This window comes from Otolemur garnettii, unplaced genomic scaffold (genome assembly GCF_000181295.1).
Source record: "Otolemur garnettii isolate 467f Iridium unplaced genomic scaffold, OtoGar3 scaffold00016, whole genome shotgun sequence".
NCBI lineage: Eukaryota > Metazoa > Chordata > Mammalia > Primates > Galagidae > Otolemur > Otolemur garnettii.
In genome coordinates, this window is record NW_003852411.1 from 28,623,869 (window position 1) to 28,647,707 (window position 23,839).

General features: G+C 42.5%; 1 protein-coding gene across 1 annotated transcript in view; it reads right to left on the minus strand.

Moving 5' to 3' along the window:
- Positions 1-23,839, minus strand: part of DDR2 (discoidin domain receptor tyrosine kinase 2) — a 152,198-nt gene that overhangs the window by 56,483 nt on the left and 71,876 nt on the right. Inside the window, exon 3 of the mRNA XM_012802614.2 lies at positions 630-738. Coding sequence (XP_012658068.1) covers positions 630-711 — 82 coding nt within the window. The 5' untranslated portion in view covers positions 712-738. The remainder of the gene's footprint in view (positions 1-629; positions 739-23,839) is intronic.

The window sequence follows — 23,839 nt, forward strand, 5'->3', positions numbered from 1 at the left end:
CAGCCATGAGCAAAATAAATGCATGTCTTAACACACTGAGCTGTGGATAGGTTGGTAAGCAGCATTACTGTACAGTAGACAAATAATAAAATTGTAGACTTTAAGTTTAAAAATACAGGTAATAAAAAAATTGGCTTAAAAGAGTTCCCTAACATATCTATTTGAAGCAAGGCCATACCCTGTTGGAAGGAGAATCTGCCTGAGATCCCACAGGACCTGGGTATGAAAAGCACACTAGGATACACATGCAAGTAACATCCAGGCCTGAGCCAGCCAGAAACAACTGGTAAACCAACCTGCAAACATTCTCTAAAGCACCTAGAAATTCTCTCCTTCAGGCTTTCCCAGAAAATGCAGAAGCAAACGGTTGCTTCTTCCACCTCCTATTTTAAAAAGATGCTCATCTTACTCTAAAATGTTTCACAATATTCAACAGGTCATATATAATTTTATTAATCATGAAGTATACTAGTTTCTGTTTCTGGTTTGGCCATGCTTCACCATGGAGATGTTTGTTTTTTTAAAGAGTTATTGGGCCCTTTTGGTAGGGCTTTGCCCAGGATGAACATTGATCTTGGGAACATGTTCCGCTGGTCCTCCAGCAGGCAGCTGAGTAAGGGCTGTGTTACCTGGATTAACCTGAGCTTTTGCAGCATTCAAGATAGGCAACAGCAGGAGTAGTACCAAGGGCATTCTGGGAATCAGGATCATCTCAGAAGGCGGTGTTGGAACTGGAGTCTGCAGGCCACCAACCATGCAAAATAAAAAAGAGAGAGAAAGAGAAAAGGACATGAGTGAAGCAGATCCCACCATCATGAATGAGCACCATTCTCACAGTTAATTCTGGGTTCCTGCAGTGCCCACTTCTCTATTTAGGACTTTGAATCATAGACTTGGGGAGTTGAATGGCACATCCAATGATCTCCTAATACTGAGAGTTTTCAAACTCTGTTAGATAGTATATTCCTGAAATTAAAATTAGCAATACTACAAATGGTGACAAAGTTTGGCTAAGATAAATACTTACCCACATGGTGAACAGTGGTAAAGTATAACTTGTATTTATTATGTCAACCAATGTCCTCATAATTTTGATATTGATTCCAGTATTCAACCAAGAAAAGCATTCAATAATTTTAACATTTCAAAATAGATAAGTCCAATATTTATCCTGATTCATTACTTCTGGAGTGGTACCTAGGATTCTGCATTTTTCAGATTCCTCAGAACGGTGTATGTGATAACAAACAGATTAGACTTGGAGATATCAGTATGAACTTATGCTTTGTTTAATAGAGATCCAGATAGTTACACATAGGAATATGTATAGGTATATGTCTATACTACGTGCATGGGTGAGTATACACACATACTATATGTTTTATCAGCAAAGAAGGCCTAGAAGCAATGACACCTCATTAGCAATGAGCAAACCTAATGTCCAGATCTTATAAAACTATTTGGCAATAAAATTAACCAAAGTTCTTTGGGAAAATGGCTGATTCGAGGACTGGAACAGGATATATACAAGACGAGCCTAGAGTACCAGTTAGTGCCAGAAATTGAGAAAGGCAATGGGGGTACATTAAAGAGATACAGGAGCCAACTGAAAGAGCTCCCAATAGCTAAAGCTGGAACAATTTGGGCAACCAACTACAAAATAAATATCCCTGAATTCATGCCCATGTAAATAAATAAGGGAAAAAGGCGGCCCCTGTGGTTCAGTGAGTAGGGTGCTGGCCCCACATACCAAGGGTGTTAGGTTCGAACCCAGCCCCAGCTAAACTGCAACAAAAATATAGCCAGGCGTTGTGGTGAGCGCCTGTGTTCCCAGCTACTCAGGAGGCTGAGGCAAGAGAATCGCCTAAGCCAAGAGCTGGAGGTTGCTGTGACGCCATGGCACTCTACCAAGAGTGACAAAGTGAAATTGTCTCTAAAAAAAAATTAAAAAAAAAAATATATATATATATATATATATGTGAGTGAAGAAATGACTGGGGAGAACAGACATATTTCCTATATGGAAGAACTCCAAATAACTTATGTAGATGACCTTACTCATAAGAAGATGAAGCATTACTACCACCCTTCTCCCAACTCCTTAAGTGTAAGCTGCCCATAACATTCTCCCAAGGAGTACAATATGAAGGCTTGGCACCCAGTGCACAGTGGTTACAGCGCTGGCCACATACAACGAGGTTGGCAGGTTCGAACCCAGCCTGGCCAGCTAACCAACAATGACAACTGCAACAAAAACATCACCGGGCATCATGGTGGATGCCTGTAGTCCCAGCTACTCAGGAGGTTGAGGCAAGAGAATCGCTTAAGCCCAAGAGTTTGAGGTTGCTGTGAGCTGTGACACTACAGCACTCTACCAAGGGTGACGTATTGAGACTCTGTCTCAAAAAAAGAAACGAAGAGTACAGTATGAAAATGAATAACAAAAAAAGAGTCACTCTGCATTGGAGAAATCAAACAAACATTTCCTCAAGCCAGGTGACCAAGTAGCATCAACACTGATAGTCATACTGGTAGTATGTGTCTTTGATATGAGGTCATGAGAATGGCAATTTACTTCTGCGGTTTTCTCCAAAACTGATTGCTCCAGTTTATTCATAAGAAAACCAACTGCGAGAGATTCTACAGAATTCCTGATGAGTAATACTCAAAACTGCCAAGGTCATCGGAAACAAAAAAGTCTGAGAAACTATCACGGCAAAGGGTACCTAAGGAGATGTGATGACTAAATACAATGTTATATCCTGGATGGGACCTTAGAACAGGAAAAGGGCATTTTAGAGAAATTTCTCATTTTTTGAGGAAATCTGCATAACGTATGGACTTATGTGTCAGTATCAGTTCACTTATTTTGACCACTGTACTACTGTAAGATGTTAGTGATGGGAAGACTGGGTATGGTAGATACAGGAATTTTATGTACAGTCTTCATAATGATTTTGTAAATATAAAACCATTTAATAAAACTGGAATAAAAAGTTTATTTAAAATAAAGTTCCTTCCAGGTAACACCAAGGGAGCTTAGTGTTAATAATAAACCAAGCATTGGGTCCACTGTCAGAAATTGTATGTGACACAATGTTATAAAGACAGAAGGAACTCCTTTAAGCTAGAGTGAGGGGGGAAGGCTTGGCTGAAAACTAAGCAGCCAATTAGGTTCCTGCAGGATGGGCAAGACTTTGATAGGCAGTAATGGGGATAGAGTAAGAGGGTAACACAGAGAAGGTAATTTTCCTAGGAAATAGAACTTGTCTGTGACAATTTCTAGGTCAGATATTCAGACAGTTTTGACTGAAGAAGACAGAGCCAAAGCAGACCAAACACAGAAGACTCAAGTGATCCCGTAGTGGGGAGTCGGGGTGGGTCATCCGCAGAGGGCAGAGGAGAGGGTCCTGGGTTCACAGCATTGATGTGGATAGAATAAAATACACGTCTCAGTGTGCCTAGTCTCTTCCGGCAGCAGCAGGAACACTGTGTTTCTGCAGATGAATTCCCAAACAAACATGCCTGGAAGAAGAAACGCAGGGGCAGATCCTGGGAACATTGCTCTTGGCTATAGTCTAGCGCCAGCTCATGACCGTGATCCAGACTCGTTCCACAAAGACCTGAGCTCTTGGTGAGCAGCCATTCAGTCAGCGCTGTGAACTAAAAATAAAACCCGAAGCCCTCTGCTAACTGAATGGACCCCTCTTGGCCAAGGGAAACTGACTTCCCAGTCACAACGGGCTGGAAGGCTATGGCACAATTACACAGGTATGACTTTCCCTTCATGAATATTCATGACCTGTTCCACAGCTTATTGAATATGTACACTTGACCACCCTGCTTCATGAATATTCATAACCTGTTCCATAGCTTGTTGAATATGTACACTTGGACCACCTGCTCTGTATAAAGCCCTGTTCCCTCTGTCTCTCCTCTGAAGTACCTGTATCTGGCTTCCAGCCTGGGCTCTCCTTCCCACCCTGTTGGAATGGCAGCCGGGCAGATTGCTACTCTTGGTGAGAAATAAAGCTCCCCTTTCTCCAAAGTATAAACCTCATCAATTTTGTTTTATAGTTAACAAATGGTGAAACTAAAGGACCCAGGGAGAACCCCAGTTTCCCCCAAAGGTGATCAGAAGTCAACACACTGGCATCTGCACAAGCCTGTTGATACCTCCGTGTCTCCGTGACCCCACTGGGAGAACTCATGTAAGCTCCTCTGGGCTCTATACCTCCCACTTTTAGGGTGAGGATATCAGAGACTTTATTGCTCTCCACCCCTCCCTTTCCTTTCTCTCCAGTTCCAGTTGCCTCCTTTTGAACCCCAGAGCGGATATCATTTTTGAAGGGAGATACCCCAGTTTCTCCAACTCACTCCATTCTGGACCTAGGAGGGAATGTTTTTATAGGTCCTGGGTTTGGGGGTAGGGGGGGACCTAGTTGGATTTAGCTGCTCCATAAGCGTTGGTGAGGACGCTCATGTTTCAGCACCTGGGAAGGCCACCCATAAAGCTAAGTGTGATGGTGGCCACCGTTATCCAAAATAACCATCACATGCAGGGCACTGCTGGACAGGCCCTTTGTCACCATCTGGATCTATTTATTCACTTGCAAGACCTTCTGTCATAGATACAACTAAGAGACTGGACACTCCAAGGAACATGGTACCAGTCAGGGACCCAGAGAATTTCGTGCACTTGGTAATACACTTTGTAAAGTAATAACTATGGATTCAGTGGGAATGCTTTGACAACATAACCACTTTAAGATACAGGGATGTTTTGTAACCTTGTAACCCATGAGGAAGAATATGTTTAACGCATACTATGATGATTAATAACATTACTGATGCTGCTTTTACTGTAAGAGTATAAAAGTAACAAAGGGAAACAGGAGAGCAGAGCAGCTCTTTGAGGAGATATCCTGTGTTCTCCAGAATTGCTGGCTTTTCTATAAATACAGTGAAGTTGTTGATCTATCATCCGCCTCTCTGTTGATTGGCTTGAGTGACAGGCATATGGACTCCTGGTCCAGCAACAAGTGCTGCTATAAAAACTTTAGTTCTAAGACAATGGTCTGTGATCCATTGCTATCAGAGACACTAGTGATTAACATGCTTAAAAAGCTATAAAAAATTCTTGTAAATGTTTGAAATCTAAAATGATTTAAAGCTTTGTGGGCCGCAATAAAATCTAGGAGACCTCTACAGTTGGCATACTCCATTAAAACAAAGAGGCTATCAAACCTTCCAAAACAGCAAAGATGACGCTATAATTGGTGTTCTCAGTTTTCCAAACGGGGTCAAAACTCTCTCCTAGCCTCCCATAAAGAGAACGATTTAAAGTTAAAAGAGACTCAAAGCAAAAAATAAACGACACATGAAATAGAGTCAGTTCTTCTTTCTTACCTCTCCTTCCATTTCTGCTCCTAAATAGTTGTTTTTCTTCTCAACTAGTTTTAAAGAAAATTTTCTCTGTATGTTGACCTTTGTTTTGGGGGGGGTTGTTGTTTTTTCTGTTGAGAAATGTCATACAATAATGACAGCTCCAATGCTTAGAATGGGATATAGCTCCTAACTAAACAGATTTATTCACAGAGCTAATAAATTAACCAAGGAAGATACAGGACAATGTATTTAAATTTGGGGGGTTTTGTCTCTTCAGTATCCCAATTTGTTTCCTTTTTTTCTTTCACTCTTCTGTCTAACAACCTCTAGCCCAAATTTCTCTAAAGCCTTCAGTTTGGCTTTTAATGTGTAAAACGTTTACTTCCAAAAGAGATTGGACATGTTCTGCCTCAAGGTATATTTCTTTAACATTTTTTTAAATGATTAATGCAAACCGCCTTTTATGAAAAAACAATTAAGACTCTCCTCCATTAAAGGTCTGGGATTTGGGGTTATACTTTTCCCCCGACAGGGTTTTGCTCTGTCACTCGAGCTAGTGTACGGTGGTGTCATCATAGCTTACAGCAACCTCAAACTCCTGGGTGCAAGCCATCCTCCTGCCTCAGCCTCCTGAGTAGCTGGGACTACCAATTTTTCTTTTTTTTTTTTTTTTTGAGACAGTGTCTCACTTTGTCACCCTTGGTAGGTAGAGTGCAGTGGCATCATAGCTCACAGCAACCTCAAACCCTGGACTCAAGTGATCCTCTTGCCTCAGCCCCCTGAGTAGCTAGAACTACCTACCACTGTGATGCCTGCAACAATGGCTGGCTATTTTTTAAAGGTGGGGTCTTCCTCTTGCTCAAGCTGGTCTCGAACTCATGAGCTCAAACAATCCACCCACCTCGGCTTCCCAGAGTGCTGAGAGTACAGGCATGAGCCCCACCACTCCCAGCTAATTAATTTTTTATTTCACAAAGTTATGGAGTACAAATATTTTGGTTGCATGTATCACTTTGGTAATCCTTGAGTCAGGGTTGTAAGAGTGCCCATCGCCCAAATAGTGTTCATTGTACCCAACTAGGTAGGTTTTTCACCCATCTTTTTCCTTGGTCCCTCTCATTGATTACCACTGAGTTATGCTTCCCTCTGTGCACTGTGTGCTCATCTGTTAGTTCAGATTTAACACTGGGTACATGTGGTATTTGTTTTTCCATTCTTTAAATACTTTGCTTAGGATAACTGTCCCCAGGGCCTTCCAAATGGTTGCACAAGGCATTAATTCACCTTTTTATGGCTTAGTAGTACTCCATGGTATACATATACCACATTTAGTTAGTCTACACATGAATCGATGAGCACTGAGTTGATTCCACATCTTTGTAATTGTGAATTGTGCTGCAATAAACAGCTCAGTTCTCATCTGAAATTAGGAACAACCATGAGAAAATCCCTAATTGAGACAATCTCAAAAGTTATCTTTAAAAAGTATTAGGTTGTAAAGATATATTTTTAAAAGACATAGTATAGCCAAGATAATTTTTTAAAAGAATAAAGTTGAGGACCCAACTACTTGGCTTCATGACTTACTGACTTAAAATAAAACTACAGTAATCAAGACAGTGTAGTACTGACTTAAGGCATGATACTATTATTTTTTTTAATTTCTGATAAACATAAAGGCACATATGATTGGGTTATACTGTTTGAACTGGTAAGATAAAGTCTGAGTTGTACTTCAGTCCTTGTGTGCCAGATACCCCTACACTGTACCCCTACATACTGTGTTTAACTTTCTTTGAGCTACATTTTTATGTAAACAGGTTATTAACATGTGTTCCAAAATTGTATGTGAATCCTAAAATTCTGATATGCTTTAATGTGTTATCAATACTAATTATGGTTATTATGTTAAATTATCATATGCCACAGAAATAACCAAATTTTATTTGTCAATTATTCATTTAACTGTGGGTATTCTAAGACTTTTGATCATCCACAGATAATTGTTAATTTACTTTAGTTTTTCTCAAAAGCTGTTTTCTACTAACTTTAGAGATTATATAATTTAGACTGAATGCTGAATTATTCTCTGGCTACAAGTCTCCCAATAATGTTTTCAAACTCTTCTTCCGTTTTTCTGATTTGGATTCAATGAAATTGCCACCAGTTCCCTCCCCCCGACCCCCACTGAAGTCCTACACCTTGTGACATACAAACTCCAGGACAGTGTGCTCCAAATAGTAACATATGGGTTTCTTTATGAAAGCTTCTTCTATTCAAACTGAATATGCTTCAAATTTAACTTCTAGACACCTCAGCTAAATTCCCTCTAAAGAAACTGGCTTACTTTGTTAAGAAATATGATGTAGTCATTAGGATTGCTAATGTAATCTCAGGCAATATAAGAATTACATGAGGCTGAACTACTTTTTTAAGTAGTTCATTTGCTTAAAACATTGCTAGCTTTTTTTTTGAGACAGAGCCCCAAGCTGAGCTAATTCTTTTATGTTGTTTTCCAGGAAACAAGCAAACGTTTTTCCCCTTCTTTTGAGCTATTTATAGTTTACAAAAAAATTGGTATATTTTATGAACAATCTGAAACATTTCTGATTTCTTCAGAATTTGTAAACTATTCATAAGTGTTCTTATTTTACGGCAATAGAGTTATTTGCCTAAGTTCAACAAGAATTGGTTTTTTCTTTTATAACAGGACAGAATTAGAGATACTGGTTATTTTACCAAGGCTTTGACTGGAATGGCATATTTTCTTTTTTTTTTTTCTATTGATTTATTTTTATTTCAGGTTCCTTTATTCCATGGATATTTACAGAACATCAACTATAGGCAAAACATTGACATAATCATTGAAGATAACATTGGGACAAATATATCAATCTTATGAAGAAACAAAAGCATTATCTACAAATCAATTATGAGATAAGTGTACTCATTACCACCACTCCTAGTAAAGTTGAAGATCCTAGCTAGTACAATTATGATAACTTAAAAATCCCAATGGTTTGTAAAAAAAAAATAGAAATTTCATTACTTGTGAATTATGAAGTTACTTGCAAGTTACCAAAAACAATAGAAAAATTCAGCAGTATAGCTAACTTCAAAATAACTATACAAAATCAATTATATTCCTATGTAAAAAAGAATTACAAAATAATATTAGACAAAGAAAGATAGCATTGTATCAGCAACCAAAATAGAAAGTACCTATTAATATAGCATTAACAAGAGCCGTGCAATTTTTTTGAATACATAATAATTTCCAAATATATTACAAATCATATTTTCAAATATGCCCAGAGTGCTTTGAGGAGTTAGGTTGACTCTTATAAAGCCAATAAAAGTCCTGGTTGTGGGCGGGGAGGGGGGTGGAGGGAACCTGACCTAATACATCATCAATAGCATTTCCTGGTCTATGGTAAGTGCAACTGTCACTTTCCAACAGGTCCAGAAATCTCAGGTTACTTAGGGACCTCAGGGGGGGAAAGGAATTTCACAATTCATACAGGTATCTACAAGCAATTAAATCTTTGGGTTAGCTTGACAGACCTTTAAAGAACCTGAAATTCCTTTTTAAAATGGAAGGAAGGTTTTCCAGCAAAGTCAATTTTGAAAACGAAGGCCTATAGCTAGTAACTATTCCTACTATATGCAAATAATCAAACTGAGTATAATAAGACTAAAATTTAGTTTGCAAATTAAGTTGGTCCTACTCTTTAATAAAAATGAGAAACTAGAGAGAAAAAATTAAATTATGTATCTCAGGAAAAAAAGCAAAAAAGTTCCATTATTAAAGCCTAGCCTGTCCTTTTCTTTCTTTTTTTTTTTTTTTTTTTAGTTTTTGGCCAGGGCCAGGTTTGAACCCACCACCTCTGGTATGTGGGGCCAGTGCCTTTGAGCCACAGGCGCCGCCTACCTGTCCTTTTCTTAAAGTTGTTTTTATTATTTGTCCAAATTTGGGGCTAAATCCTGGTTATTTCTTGACTACAAAAATAGAAGACAATACAGGTTATAATTTTCTTTGCGATGTTTTTATTTGAATCCCTAAGGAAAGAGTCTCTTTTTTCCATTTGGAAACCCGAATTCTTCTTCTTTAATTTTCAAATTATTAATGTTATTTTTCTCTCATTTTACTTCCAAGAAAACCAGAGTCATGATAGCCCGAAGACTAGAGAGAATTTGGCAAAGCCTACAAATCTCCCTCATCTAAAATCCCCCTGGGCCCAGCTTGCTTCCCAGCGTCAGTGATACTTCCCACTGCCCTGGCACTGTGCAGACAGCCCTTCCTCCTTCTGGGCCCAGGGACGGAAGAGGAAGGCCTGTGAGATGGTAAGGGTCAAGTTAGGGGACAGAATGGTCTTAACAAAATACTTACGTTTCCATAAGCAAGTCTGTCACTAAAACTTAGCCTGCAGTAGCTCAATACTTACAGGCAAGTTAATTTTATCACTATGTTTTTGGCTTTTGGGTTTCAACTATATTGCTTAAAAGATTTTAAGGAATTATAAATGAATAACTATCTATCACTATTCCCATCTGGCCCAAAATGTTTAAATGGCTTTGGACTTTGATGGCTCTAAATCTCTCCCATAAGGGTCCCACTGAGGGCCTGGGTGGACTGAGGGCAAAAAGCCACTCCATCCCATCAATGATGGAACAAACTAAAGTTTGGCCATCACTGCTGTTTCTGGAATATCTTGGCCAGAAAGAAGACCTAAAGATAAAATCCTAAGCACCTTGCTAACTGAATGGACCCTTCTCAGCCAAGGGGATCCCAGAAATAAGATACACACCTTAAACTCTCCCAGCCAGGGCAGGATGGGAGAGATAAAGCACAATTACACGGGCATGATTTCCCGTCATGAATATTCATGAATCATCCCACAGCTTGTTAAATGTGCATTAATGCATCTGACGAGCCCCCTCAGTATAAAACCCTTGTCCCTTCTGTCTCTTCTTTGAAGGACGCCTGTCTGACATCTGGCTTCTGGCCTGGGCTATGTTTCCCAACCTGTTGGAATTGCGGCCCAGCGGGTTGCTACCCTTTAAGCAAAAGAACACTCTCCTTTCTCCAAAGTATAAACTTCATTAATTTCTTTTTTAGTTAAGAGTGCTGAGGCCCAGGACTGTCTTGGTTAACCACCCTCTCCTAGCAGTCTTTTGCAAAAGCATCCTATCATTCTGTCTTACGGTACCTTCCTGCTGGGTAACTGGCCACAACAGTCTTCCCCCCAGAGCTGCCTTCAAGGTTCCTCCCACAAGAATGTTTTACACACCTCATCCTCTTCCTTCCCTCCACCAAAACACACGCTAAATTTACCTCTATTTGATCTTCCATAATACTGTTATAAAATTATTCACTTAATCATCGGCTTCAAAGTGGCTCATTCTTATATTGCCAAAGTAATCTTGTACCGAGTATGCGCTCAAAGTTGGTCTTTAACAGACATAAGCCAAACTTACTAGGTGGGCAAGAAATGTTGACTAATTTCCTTTTGAAACGGTTGCTTGGCTTCAGGCTACGAATCTCCAAAACCAGTGATTATTTTTCTATTTTACTTAGAATGAGAGTGACCAGTAGCTAACGAACACAGAAGGACCGTACGACACCTGGAAGGACCGGACCTGCGCAGTGTTACCTAACCCCTCTCAGGGCCGATCTCATTCAATATTCACAGCAACTCGGCGAGGTTTGTTTTCACCCACGAAGGAAATGAGGACGGGGATCAGGTTATGCAGCTGACAGAGAACAAAACTCCTGAGCGGTCCTGGGGTTTGTACACATCATACTCCAAACTCCACGTGGAGTTTTGTTGTTGTTGTTGCTTCTGTCTTTGCAATTGTTTGTCATCATACTATTCTACCCCTTGATCTGGCCAGTGCCCATCTCACCAGAGCTGCTCTCCTGCTCAACATTGCCACCTCAGTCACATCGGGCTTCTTTTATTTCCTTTCCCCATTTTCTTTTGCTTAGGGACCTCCATCTGGAAGTTTCTGTCCTCTCTTTGTCCAATTCAAATCTCCATTCCATGGTCACTTCCTTGGGGAAATGTTCCCTGACCCCCTTTACATTTAGGTGCACTAAAATATCTTACAATTTTTCTACATAAAAATGACCATAGTTTCTAATTATACAGAAATACATATACATATAATTTAATGCTGCTATTATTTTATTTGTGTCCCTGCCATAAGTTCTATGCTTATTTTATTCAGTATTGTATTTTCAACAGAGAACCCAAATAAATACCTGTAGAATAAATTAACGATTGTCTTGAGCCACATCTTCTGTGCTTATATCTGGTCATTCTAAACTTCATACCCTAAAAGAAAGCACCCCCAACGTTTATTATGAACACACATCAACCTCTTCTGCCCCTTTGAATGAGTCTTTCCAAAAGTTCAATATTCCAACAATGTGACTTTTGAAAAGAACACACGGAAGAACCTCAAGGAGCTGGAAAGGCCCTTCTCTACCCGCTTCTTTAGCTAGTAGTACAAAGTTCCTTAACAATGTATGCAAGCCTTAAAAAATAAACCTCGTAAATGTAAATATCCCTGGTCAAGTCACTGGCCTTCCATGGTCAAGTCACTGGCCTTCCATCATTCATTTAGCAACTATGTTGTAACACCTATTAGAGACTATTGCAAGCCATAAACACAACAGGAAAAAGGTCAGAGAAGGTCCCTGTTGTCATGGAGCTTATAGTACACAAGCAAACTAATAAAGAATTTTAAAGAGATATATATAATGAGGAAAGCAGAGTAATGTGATACAGAGTGAGTGAGAGAGAGCTATTCTAGGTGAGGAGGCCGGCAAAGACTTCTCTGAGATGCATCTGGCACAGAAATAAAGGAGCAGCACAATGATGAGAAGGGACGACCCTGAAAAGACTCATGAATAAATGGAAATGTACTACATGATAGAAGGGGGGGATTAAAATCAGGGAAGAAGTTTCAGATGATTCGATAGCCTTTCAAAAGCAAATAGAAGTATATTCACTCCTCACCAAAATAAGGAGCCCAACATGTACAGATAGAACCGTAAAAGTATTTCGAGAAAGTCTAGGAGAATTGGCTATGAGCTAGAGGTGAGCAAGGCCTGTGTAAATATGAGAGGGAAAGCAAACTCCAGAATTGAAAAGAATGATAAATATTTCCATCAAAATTGCTTTGAGATGAAAAGACACCATAAATATAACAGGCGAGCCACAGACTGAGATAAATACTAAAAATTGCATCATGAAATAACTTCAGGTATAAATAGTTTCTATCAATCACTCTGTGAAAGCCATTAGAAAAAGTGAGCCAAGTAAATAATAAGAATTTAACAGAGGAGACAATGTAATGCGGGCGAGCATCTACAAGCATCCAACCTCACTAGTGGTCAGAAAGACAAGCACTAAAGCAGAAGTAGAACACCGATTTAACCCATCAGATGGCCACAGGGTTTAAGTGTGATAATATGGAATTTGACAGTAATGTGGGAAAATTCATACTCTCATACTCTGCCATTGGATATATACATTAGAAGATAATTTAAGTAAAAATGCATATACTACACGACCCAGTATTACCTCATTAAATTGTTATTTACCCCAGAGAAAGACGTGTGTGCATACACAATGAGATAAGCATAAAAAGGTGCTTTGCAATATCTTTTTTTTTTTTTTGAGACAGAGTCTTACTCTGCCACCTTGGGTTGAGTGCCATGGCTCACAGCAACCTCAACTCTCAGGCTTAACAAATCCTCTTGCCTCAGCCTCCCAAGTAGCTGGGACTAAGGAACTCACCACAATGCCCAGCTAGTTTTTCTATTTTTAATAGAGATGGGGTCTCACTCTTACTCAGGCTGGTCTTGAACTCCTGAGCTCAAGTGATCCACCTGCCTCGGCCTCCCAGAATGCTAGGATTACAGGCATGAGCCACTGTGCCCGGCCTTGCAATATACTTTTTTAAAATAAAAAAAAACTTAGAAAAATATTTATCAATAGGAGAACCCTGTAAACTATGGTATATTCCTCCTGTGAGATACTATGTAATAGTAAAAAAGAAGGAATTGGAGCTATTCATATTTACAGGGCTTGATGACTGTGATATGATTTCAAGTAAACAAACAGGTTGCAAAGTATATATAAAACACACTATATATTTTTCTGAATAGACACACATACCCTCTCATATACATTTGCATATAGTGAAAAGATCTGGAAGGTGGAACATCACGCCAATAACAATGATTTCCTCAGAGATGGAGTTGGGAGACGGACTACAATGTTTTCAGGGGAGATTGCGAATGGTGACCAATGGGAGGTTCAACAGTGTTGATTCCTCCCAGCCATGAGCACGGTCTGTGTTTCCATTTGTGAACATCTGCAGCTATTTCTGTTCTCAGAGTTTCATGATTCTCCTTATAGATCTTTCCAGTCCTTTGTTAGGGAAATGCCCAGATATTTCATCTTCTTTGGCACTACTGTAAAAGGAATATAGTCCTTGACTATATTTTCGGCTTGACTGATTGATTACATGATTACAAACTATGTCATTTTATTGTGATTTTATGATTACAAATCATAAAAGCTACAGATTTGTAAGTATTGATTTTGCATCTTGAGACGATGCTGTATTCCTTGATGACTTCTAAGAGTTTTGTAGTTGAGTCCTTGGGGTTTTCCAGGTATAAGATCATGGCATCTGTGAAGAGTGAGAGTTTGATCTCCTCTGACCTGGGAAGATATTTCATGAGGAGGACACCAAAAGCAATTGAAGAAACACCAAGAATATATTACTGGGATCTGATCAAAGGAAAAAGCTTCTGCACAGCCAAGAGCACTTAAGTAAAGCACAGACAGGCTTCAGAATGGGAGACGATTTTTGCAGGATATGTTTCTGACAAAGGATTGATAGCTACACATGAAAAATGCTTACCATCTTTAATCATCAGAGAAATGCATCATCATTTAACTACAGTAAGATTAGCCCACATCACAGAATCCCCAAACTATAGATGTTGGCATGGATGTGGAGAGAAGGGAACCCTTCTACACTGCTGGTAGGATTGCAAACTAATATGGCATTTTTGGAAAGAAATTTGGAGAATTCTCAAGGAACTCAAAGTAGACCTACCATTTGATCCTGCAATCCCTCTACTAGGTATCTACCCAGATGATCAAAAATCATTTTACAACAAAGACATTTGCACCAGAATAAACGTTTATTGCAGCCCAATTCATGATTGCCAAGTGCCCATCAACCCATGAATGGATTAAAAAGTTGTGGTATACATATGCCATGGAATACTAAGCAGCCATAAAAAGATGGAGACTTCACATCTTTTATGTTTACCTGGATGGAACTGAAACATATTCTTTTTAGTCAAGAATGGGGGGGAAGTATCCAATGTAATCAATACTATTATGAAACCAACATGTAATCACCTACACATACATACAAATGATAAAATACAACTATAGTCCAGAAAGTAGAAGGGAAGAGGAGAGAGGGGTGGGCTGGGAAGAGGGAGGGCATCTGGTCATTACCTCACCTAATGTGCACAATACAATGGTACATTTCAAAACTATTTAGAGTATAAATGTCTGACCACAACAAATCAATAAGTGAAGTAATGGTAATGTTAATCAGTTTGATGTAAGCATTCCACATTATATATCAAATCAGCACACGGTACCCCATAAATATACATAGTTATGATTTAATGAAAAAGGTGGGCTTTGGCCTCATTTATAATGTTTAGATTTTTTAACAAGGAAAATGCATTACTTGTTAATGTCATTTATATTAGTTTTTCTGACAAAGCAAACAAAATAAAACATTTTTTTCCTGAGGACAGGCTATCAGAATATGAAAGGTGTTTTCCAACTAACTATGCAGATCCCAGGATTGGAGACTGGGGGAGATGGTTCTGCACCTCTAGAACCACTTGTGCTATTCAGAGATGTTATTAATTAGCACAGCTTGCTCGGGAATAAAGTGAAAGCATAAAACAGTTGAGAGCTACTGTTTATAACTTTCTTTTTTTTAATGTTTCACATTATTAGGTACTTATGAATGCATTATATCATTGAGCCTTACGTGAATCTGTGGAGGAAAATTACCCTCACCTTTTTACAAGGTGGGAAAGGAAGGCCCTAAGCGGCCTCGGAGGTCTCTTACCTGGTCCGGCCGCTGCTTCCCATTCACCACGGAATTCCAGTTAAGTTGTTTACCTTTCTCTCAAGATAGACCATGACTCATTTGAAGTCAGGGATCTTGCTTATCTCTATATCAAAGTAAGGTTAATTTTGACTCACCTGGGTCACAAGGTTAGAAAGAGACAGAGTTAGGACTTGGTTCCAGTGCCTCTGACTCCAAGCCAGCAATTCTCTGCCAAAGCCCCATGTTTCCAAGGAGCATCTGTGAACATGTGGCTCAGAGCGAATATGCCCTTTGTAGTGAAGAGCCCGCTTGCCTCTTCATAGTCAAAGTCCCCTTCCCTAAGCCAGCTGGATGAACATTCCAAATTGACTTCAAAGGAAGCCATGTGACTCGTGACCTCCCAGATCTGCTGGGAGCTGGTCGACTCTGTCTCAGGAATGCACACAGCAGGTTCTAGACAAGCTGCGTATCAGAGCCACTAGGAAACCAGGAAATAAAATGGAAGGTCAGGCAGACAGGAGTGGGACAGCCACAACGAGAAATCAGCAGCTCTCCAGAAATGAAGAAAACAAGAGTCTGAGGTCAGACTTCTCACAAATTACCGTCCTTGGATGAGCTTCCCAAGCTTCTTTCTGAAACAGCCTGGGCCACATCATAGTGAGGGAGCAAGCCGTCAGCCCCTTCTGCCGAACACCATCCCTTCCATGGAGGGTTCTAGCAGGCAGGGCTTGCTCCTGCTCAGCCCTGGCTTATTCACACCTGAGGCCACACTCCTCTAGTCCAGCTGTTTTGACAAGTCAGACCATTTCTCTAAACTGCACTCAAGTAAGATAGTTAGTGAGGCTACTGCAAGAATGTTGGGAGCCAAGTGCTAAAAAGATTTCTGAGTTGCTAAGTGATACAAGTGAACAAGAAGTTAAGGTCTCCCCCTCCCATGGTTTATACTCCCAGGGACCTCCGAGCAAGGCCCAGCTCTCTGTACTGGTGTGAACAGCAGCCCTTCTGAGGTCCAAAATGTAAGACCTACTGAATACCTATTTTTGATTCTAAAACTGAATACACATGATAGATGTAAGTGATAGATGAGAGGGACTTATTTAATGTCGACACAGATAATGAGAAGAATCTCTCTAGAGATGCCAGCTATAACCACTAAGTACATTTATTTGGAAAAACAGCTTCCTCATTCACACCCCGTGATAATGTGTAAGGTTAGCAGAGCAGGCTGCTCGTGGGTCTTTCTCCTCACAAGATGAGAAGGTGAACTGCATCTATTTTTCCCAAGCCCCTTAGGAGTGACCCTAACTCACATATGGTGGAGTCTCCCTTTTTCCCAAGTCCGAACATTAGCAGAAACCATTTTTCCCCCTGAAGCAGAATTAGAGGTATACCCCACCTTAAGAAATGCTTAACCCTACCAAACTCATAAATCATGAAATGTTTTTCCACACTACAGAATACTTCTTTGCAAAAGGATTCAATGCTGGGTAACTTTGAATAACAAATCCCACACAGTACCTTTAAAATAATATTCAGTATACAAAAATGTTCCATCTACTTACCAAACTCGTAAATCACTGAGTGAGTAGCCACATTACAAAATAATTCTTCACTTTACAAAGGAATCCCGGGCTGGATTCCTTTGAATAACGAATCTTTTCAGCAAACGCAAAATACGATTCGGATGTCCCAAACTCCAGTGAATTCCTAACTTTTCAGGAATACAGCTTATGCACAAAGCAGGGTTTGTCTAATTTGGCAGGTGGTCCTTCTTCCCAGATAGTCCATCTTTCCAGATCCAAAAGTTAGGGACAACCTGAGGTGACCTTGACTTTGCAGGGATTTCTTCACAGATTTCCCTCAGGGATCTTGACACTGAGCCTGTGCCATGGGCCATAGAGGAAGTGCTGGCCCTGCTGGACAATCATCTCTGGCCTGCAGTCCAGTGCAACCCTCCACCTAAGCACAGACAGGCCATCCCTGCAGGAAGGGTGGGCCCTGGAAAGGCGGCAATGCAACGGGGAAATGAGATAAAGGCACTAGGTCAAATTGGGGCAGGCATTCAGGGCGGGGCACGTTTGTTTGAGCTGATGATTAGGGTTTGGTGGGGAGAAGAAAACCCACATGATTTGAGGCCATACATTTTAATCTAGGGGCCCTTTGGGGCATTTAAAATTGGTTTCTCCTCTCTGCTGAGTCATTTTCATTTCAGATTCAACAAGTAGGAAGAGCAATCTTCAGAGTATTTCATATTTAGCAAACAAATGTGCAGAAATGAGCTTGGTTTTGGCAAGAGATGGACCCCCAAACACACACACACACACACAAACAGTGCCATCCCAAACTCCCTCGGTGTTTCATCTCAATTTCTAAGGATTTGTTGACGTTTTCCTCACTCCTAACTTTCCTCTGGGAGTCCCAACCTCGTGCTTCTCATAATGCAGCCCTTCGATGTGAGCCAAAGGCCCAGGATGACCCCATCAGTGAGTGTTTAGACAAACGGGCTGTGCCCCAGCTGACCTGGAGTGACCCTCACTACCCAGAGGGCGATGGAACAGAAAGCTCTGCCATAGCCTTTGTTAGAAGCTTGGGTTTTCTCCCCCCTTGGTCTTTTCATTTAAATAGAGTTTGTAAAAGAGTTGAAGGAGGGAAGGAGCCAGGTAGCTGTCTCATTCGCTCCCTCCCCTGCTAGGAAAGGGAGAGGACGCTGAGCAAAATCAGTGCCACAGAAGAAGGGGCAGCATGGAGTCACAGCACACTGACTGGGTGGCATCAGTCACCTGTTTTCTTTTCTATGCCACGCACAGAGGAATGGCAAATCTGACATCTTCATGTGATTGCTGGGAGGCAGGAGAGCTGAATATAAGTGAAGGCAGAGCGTCTCCCAAACACAAACAAGGTGGTGGGAGCTCTACAGTCCAGTAGCCCACTCAGACTTTGGACAAGTCCGGTCAATGTCACTGACCTCTCCCAAATCCTGGCTCTTCGTCTGGATCTTCCACACCCACCTGTGAGTTCCAAATAGCTGAATATTATTCCTCAGGTGTGCGTCTTTCCCAGCCAGCCCCCCTCATTCCCTTTCCCCACCTCACCCTGCCAGGCTTCCCAGCTCTCAAAGCCTGTGCTGATGAGCAGAGGCTGTCTGTCCACACTGTGGGGCACAAAGGGTCAGCCTGAGGGACTGTAGTCACAGAGTTTTGGAAGTGACCAAAGAAACACACTAACCCTCAAAATCACAGGACCATAGCAATGAAAGCTCCAAGGGACCTGAAGGCTCACATTTTCCACCCAGTGAGGGAAAGGCAGGGCCAGGCCTCTCTGGTCACCCTGCCTGGTGCTCATTCTCTTATCACACTGCCTCTTTCAGCCCAACTTTCTGTCTTCCCTTCTTAAAACACAGAGCCATACTTTGTTCAGGCCCTGTCTGTCTCAGACAACTGATTTCTTTAAACCAGAGTGGCGGGCCGGGTGCAGTAGCTCATGCCTGTAATCCCAGCACTCTGGAAGGCTGAGGCAGGTAGATAGCCTGAGCTCACAGGCTCAAGACCAGCCTGAGACAGAATGAGACCTCTTCTCTAAAAAGAAAAAAAGACAGCTGGGTATAGTGGCAGGAGTCTGTAGTCCCAGCTACTCAGGAAGTTGAGGCAAGAGAACTGCTTGAGCCCAAGAGTTTGAGGTTGCCATGAGGTATGATGCCACAGAAGTCTACCAAGGGCAAAAAAGTGAGACTCTGTCTCCAAAAAATAAAATAAATAAACCAGAGTGGAGATACTTGGACTATCTCTGTGGTGGTCTTGAAATGTGTCCACCAATTTTTTGACACTCTCCTCATAAAAGCTAATTTCCTTCCACTTAAAGAGAGACTTAACTGACTCCCATCAAGCAAGATGAATGCAGTAAAGGGGACAGGGACGCAGCTTCCCTCAGGACAAGCAGCCCTAGAAACACAGCTGCCGTGCCTCCAGGGAGCCCAGTCCGCCTAGGGAAGCCACGTGCAGGTGTTCCAGTCACCAGTCCGAGCTGAGGTCCCAGCACACAGCAATATCAACTTTCCCACCTGTGAGCGAGGAGGCCTTCCCTTCGAGGTGGCCACTCTGCCTGGCCACTCTCTGTCTGCAGTCACATGAGCAAGAACAGCCTGGCCGAGCTCAGTCACCTCAGAGCACAAGTGATAAAAAGCGATTGCTGTTGTTTTAAGCCAGAGTTTTCAGGTGATTTATTGTATAGCAAGAAATAACCACAACAGCTGCCTTGAGTAAGGCATAGCCTCTCACAAACTTAAGTATTGGTTTTTGAGTGTTGCCTAATTTGGACTTAGCACCAACCTGCCCACCGCCTGGGAGCCCCGAGTGAGGACTTGGGCAGATGATAATGTGGCCGAATGGGAACTAACGCCGAGCAAGAGATGCGTCTTTCCTTAATCCCAGAAGCGAGTTTGGAGACAAACAGCATCCAAGGACAAGGTGCCTTTCCTTAAGAGCTCCTAGTGAACCCAGAAGCAGCAGCTGACAGTTCTCCCCACTTCCTTCCCCCCTCCAGTCCCCCTCACTGTGCTCTGCCTCACCCCCACCCCCCAACACCAGCTGCTATTTCTGAGTCAGCTTCCCACAGCAAGACTTGCCGGCTAGGAATCCTCTCTCCACCTCGCTCCAGGTGATGGACCTGGGCACACACTTGAACCTGGGAACCTCTGTTTTCTCTTCTATAAAAATGAGGGTAACGATGGCACCTGCCTGTAGGAATGTTGTAAGGATGAAATCAGTTAACACATGGAGTTCTTAGAACAACACCTGGCTCCTAAATGTTAGCGTTCATTTGTATTTCTTATTTTACTTTTTGCTCTGCCTGACAAAATAAATTTGTAAGTTAGGTGCAAAACAGCACACCTCCTCTCACCATATCTTATTCTGGATATCACTTAACACCTACATAGTTAATGGGTTGGTTGGTAGGTCATCAAAATGGTAATTAAATAGGCGGTAAGAACTGTGCAAACCCCTTGCCTGTGACCAGCACCCTAAACTTTGCTGGGTGCACCCCATGAATGACACCACCTCTAAACAAAGTGTCCTGAGCTACGGCAGTTATGAAAGACACTTGTGGTTAGCTGTGAACCAGCACAGCAGATGTCAGCCTGGGGCCAGGAGAGCTGGACGGTGGCTGCATCTGTAGGGGCAGCAGTGTGACCACTCGGCTTGCTCCAGGGCTGTCCTATCACTGCGGGTGAGTGTACGCACCCCACCCACCTTCCCGGCCGGCTCTCAGAGCCATGAGGCTGGGGAGTTTGTCCAGGATGTGCCATTTCACCATCCTGCCCCACTCTTGGTGTCTACATCCGGCTGCTCCTTGAGAACATGAGTCTGAAGGACTCGAGGCATCCCTGAGACATGAATAAATTCTATTTCCTCCAACCATAGGAGACCCTCATGAGCTCGGAAGAGATCATAGTGATGCCAATGAACCCTGCTTCCTGATCCCTGCAAGAGCCCAACCCCCCCCACACCCCTGCAGAGAGACTTGGACCCACTTTCTCCCGACACCAGCCAGGATGACTCCTCTTTCAGCTGAGCAGTCCAAGCGTCTTTCTCTTAACATATCAGGGCCCAAGTAATTGGAGCTTACCCGGGTGCTTCTACCACCCGAGATAGGACACCTCCCACCTTCTCTGAGACCACCAGTTAAAGAAGACAGGGAGGATTTCACCTCCTGGGGCTTTGCAGCCATATTCTATGGTGATAACATTACAGGTCAGGCACCTCTACAACAGCCAGGTACCAACTAGTCTCTGGGCTAAGGGACAATTTTCTACAGAGGGGCGAAGTCTGAGATATGGGTAGAAGTAGAAAATGGTGTCACTATTAAAATTAAATGGGGTGAGGCATATAAAGGATTTATAGCACAATTCCTCAAAGACAGTAAGCGCATATTACTATTTAATTTTTAAATAGTGTTCTTATGAAAGAATGGCCCCCAGGAAGAGAAAGAAGATCAGTAGCCAAGGGGGGGCCCAGCACAGATCGAGTAACCTGGGAGCAATATGACCAAAAAAAAAAAAAATCAGCCTTTTTTCTTGCCAGGAGGAGATTTGCATGACCGGCACGTGTGAACATTTGGAGAAATAACAGGCAAACAAGTTCATGCCATGCCACAGCTGCGGGTCAGTACAGAAGAGCAGGAGACGTATCAGTGGGTCTGGATAAATAACAGGCTTCAGGAAAGGCCAAGAAGGAAATGATAAACCATGAAAAACTGCATAGTTTCCACATCCCAGCTGATGAAAAAGGCAAAAGACTCAGAAAGACCCTCAAGATTGAAAGAGAGAAAGAGAGACTGACTTCAGAATTGATCAGCTTGTCATCACCCCGTCAAGTCCTGACAGCTTTAGACCCTCTCAGGGTCTTACAAGCCTTCCAAGGCTCAAAAGTCTGAGCAAAACCAAGCAGATGAGGACACAGAGCAGTAGTCATAACCTTAATCTGCCCATTTCCCTCTGATTCGAGGGATGGCAGAGCAAAGTGGAAGATGGAATGTTACACATAAATTGGCCTGGGGACATATAGGTATGAAGACTCACAAGCCCTGCTATCTATTAATTTGGATAAAAATGGCCTGGGAGTTTCGGCCTGAATCCCAGAGCCTGAAAGCCTCATTCAGCAGTTGGGTTAGGACCAAGTGTTCTGGGCTTCCTTTCCTGGTCTCTAACCCTTCTCCAAGCAAGTCTCTCCCTCAGCACCTGCAGCTTCTGCAACCCTTGCCAAAATAATAATATCATCGCTTAAGAGACATTCAGCCTTAAGAGGCCTGACCCTTTGCCTTTCATGCTTCCTTCAACTTGCTGGCTGGATCTTCTCTTCTATGTTACTTTAACTGGCAGCTTCTGAACCAAGCAGTGCTGAAAATATAAGTTTGTTCAAGGCAATTAAACTTCTGCAACCTCCATCTCTTTCAGGAAATTTCTCCATTGAGTCACCAGTGCCTGGCGCTTACTCCTGTGAGAGTGAGTAGACCCCTCTCTCCACCCTGCCTCTCCATTTTCCAGCTCAGCTCAAAGATGCCGTATCAGGAGATGAGTGTGAGACCCAGGGCCTACCCGATACTGGCATCAGAGGCTTCTCAATCCCAGTCCCAGAAGCCTCTTGTTTGAGTCTAATCTCCCAACAAGCCCATCTCTCCTGCAGAAAGACTCCCACTTACCAGCTCCTGTGGACAAGAGCTCGTAGCTTTTGAGTTGCCCCCTTTCAGCAGATAAATCCATATTTTCCTTCACACTCTTGTTCTGAGCTCCTATCTACCTGCCCACCCTATGCTGGGCTCAGATAATTGTTTTGAAGTATGAATACTGTCTACACATGGATGCAGAATTTGTCAGTGGTGCCACCTCAAACATGCCCACCTCCCTGGTGAGGCTGTGAGTTCTTGCAGGGAGGGACCTTGTCCCCATGGTCTTTGGATTCCCAGGGCAGAACACAGAGTCAGGTGGTGGCCAGGGTGGAGGAGGGGGTGTCCCAAGGGGTCTGCAGTGTCCAGGATGGCTGCTGACCTGCTCAGCTCACTGCCAGGTTGAGGGAGTGCACTGGCTTCTCCATTCAGCTCTTATGTCCTCCACGCTGCTTCTTCCAGACCATAATGATCGTGTCCTCTCTTGCCTGACCCTTTGCACATGTACCCTACAACTCAGCAGGTAAGTGCACAGTCGCTGACGTTGCTCCCCAACTGCGCCTGTGTATGTGTGTGAACATCTTGTCTCCTCAGCAAGATCAGAAGTCCCTGAAGGCCAAGAATATTTCACATCTCTGAGGGCTCATGAGGATAATAAACATTTATGGGGCACGTACTATATCCCAGGCAGTGTGCTAGGCTGTACATACATGTCCTCATGTGTTTGGGGGCCTCGGAGGGATCCTGAGCAAGCAAGGAGAGCAGAGCCTGAGTTCTAGTCCCAGCTCTGCCACCAACTACCCGAGGGCCTGGGCAGCCATCCTGTACCCTGAATGGGCCCAGCTCCTTCTTCATTCAAACCAGGGGATCACGGTAAATAAGAATGGAGGCCCCTCTTAGTCCTGGCCCTTTCTGCTCTCTCAGCCATGGTTCTAAACACTCTAGCGGGCTCCCCGCAACACAGCAGAGCTACCCCTGATCTGGTCCAGGCTTACATTGTCTTACAGCGATGAGAGCTTTGGCCACTTTAAATATCACAACACAAAAACAACAGGCAGCCTGAGTTCATCATCCCCATCCAGACCACAGAGGAGTACCCCGCCAGAGCGAGGCCAGAGCGAGG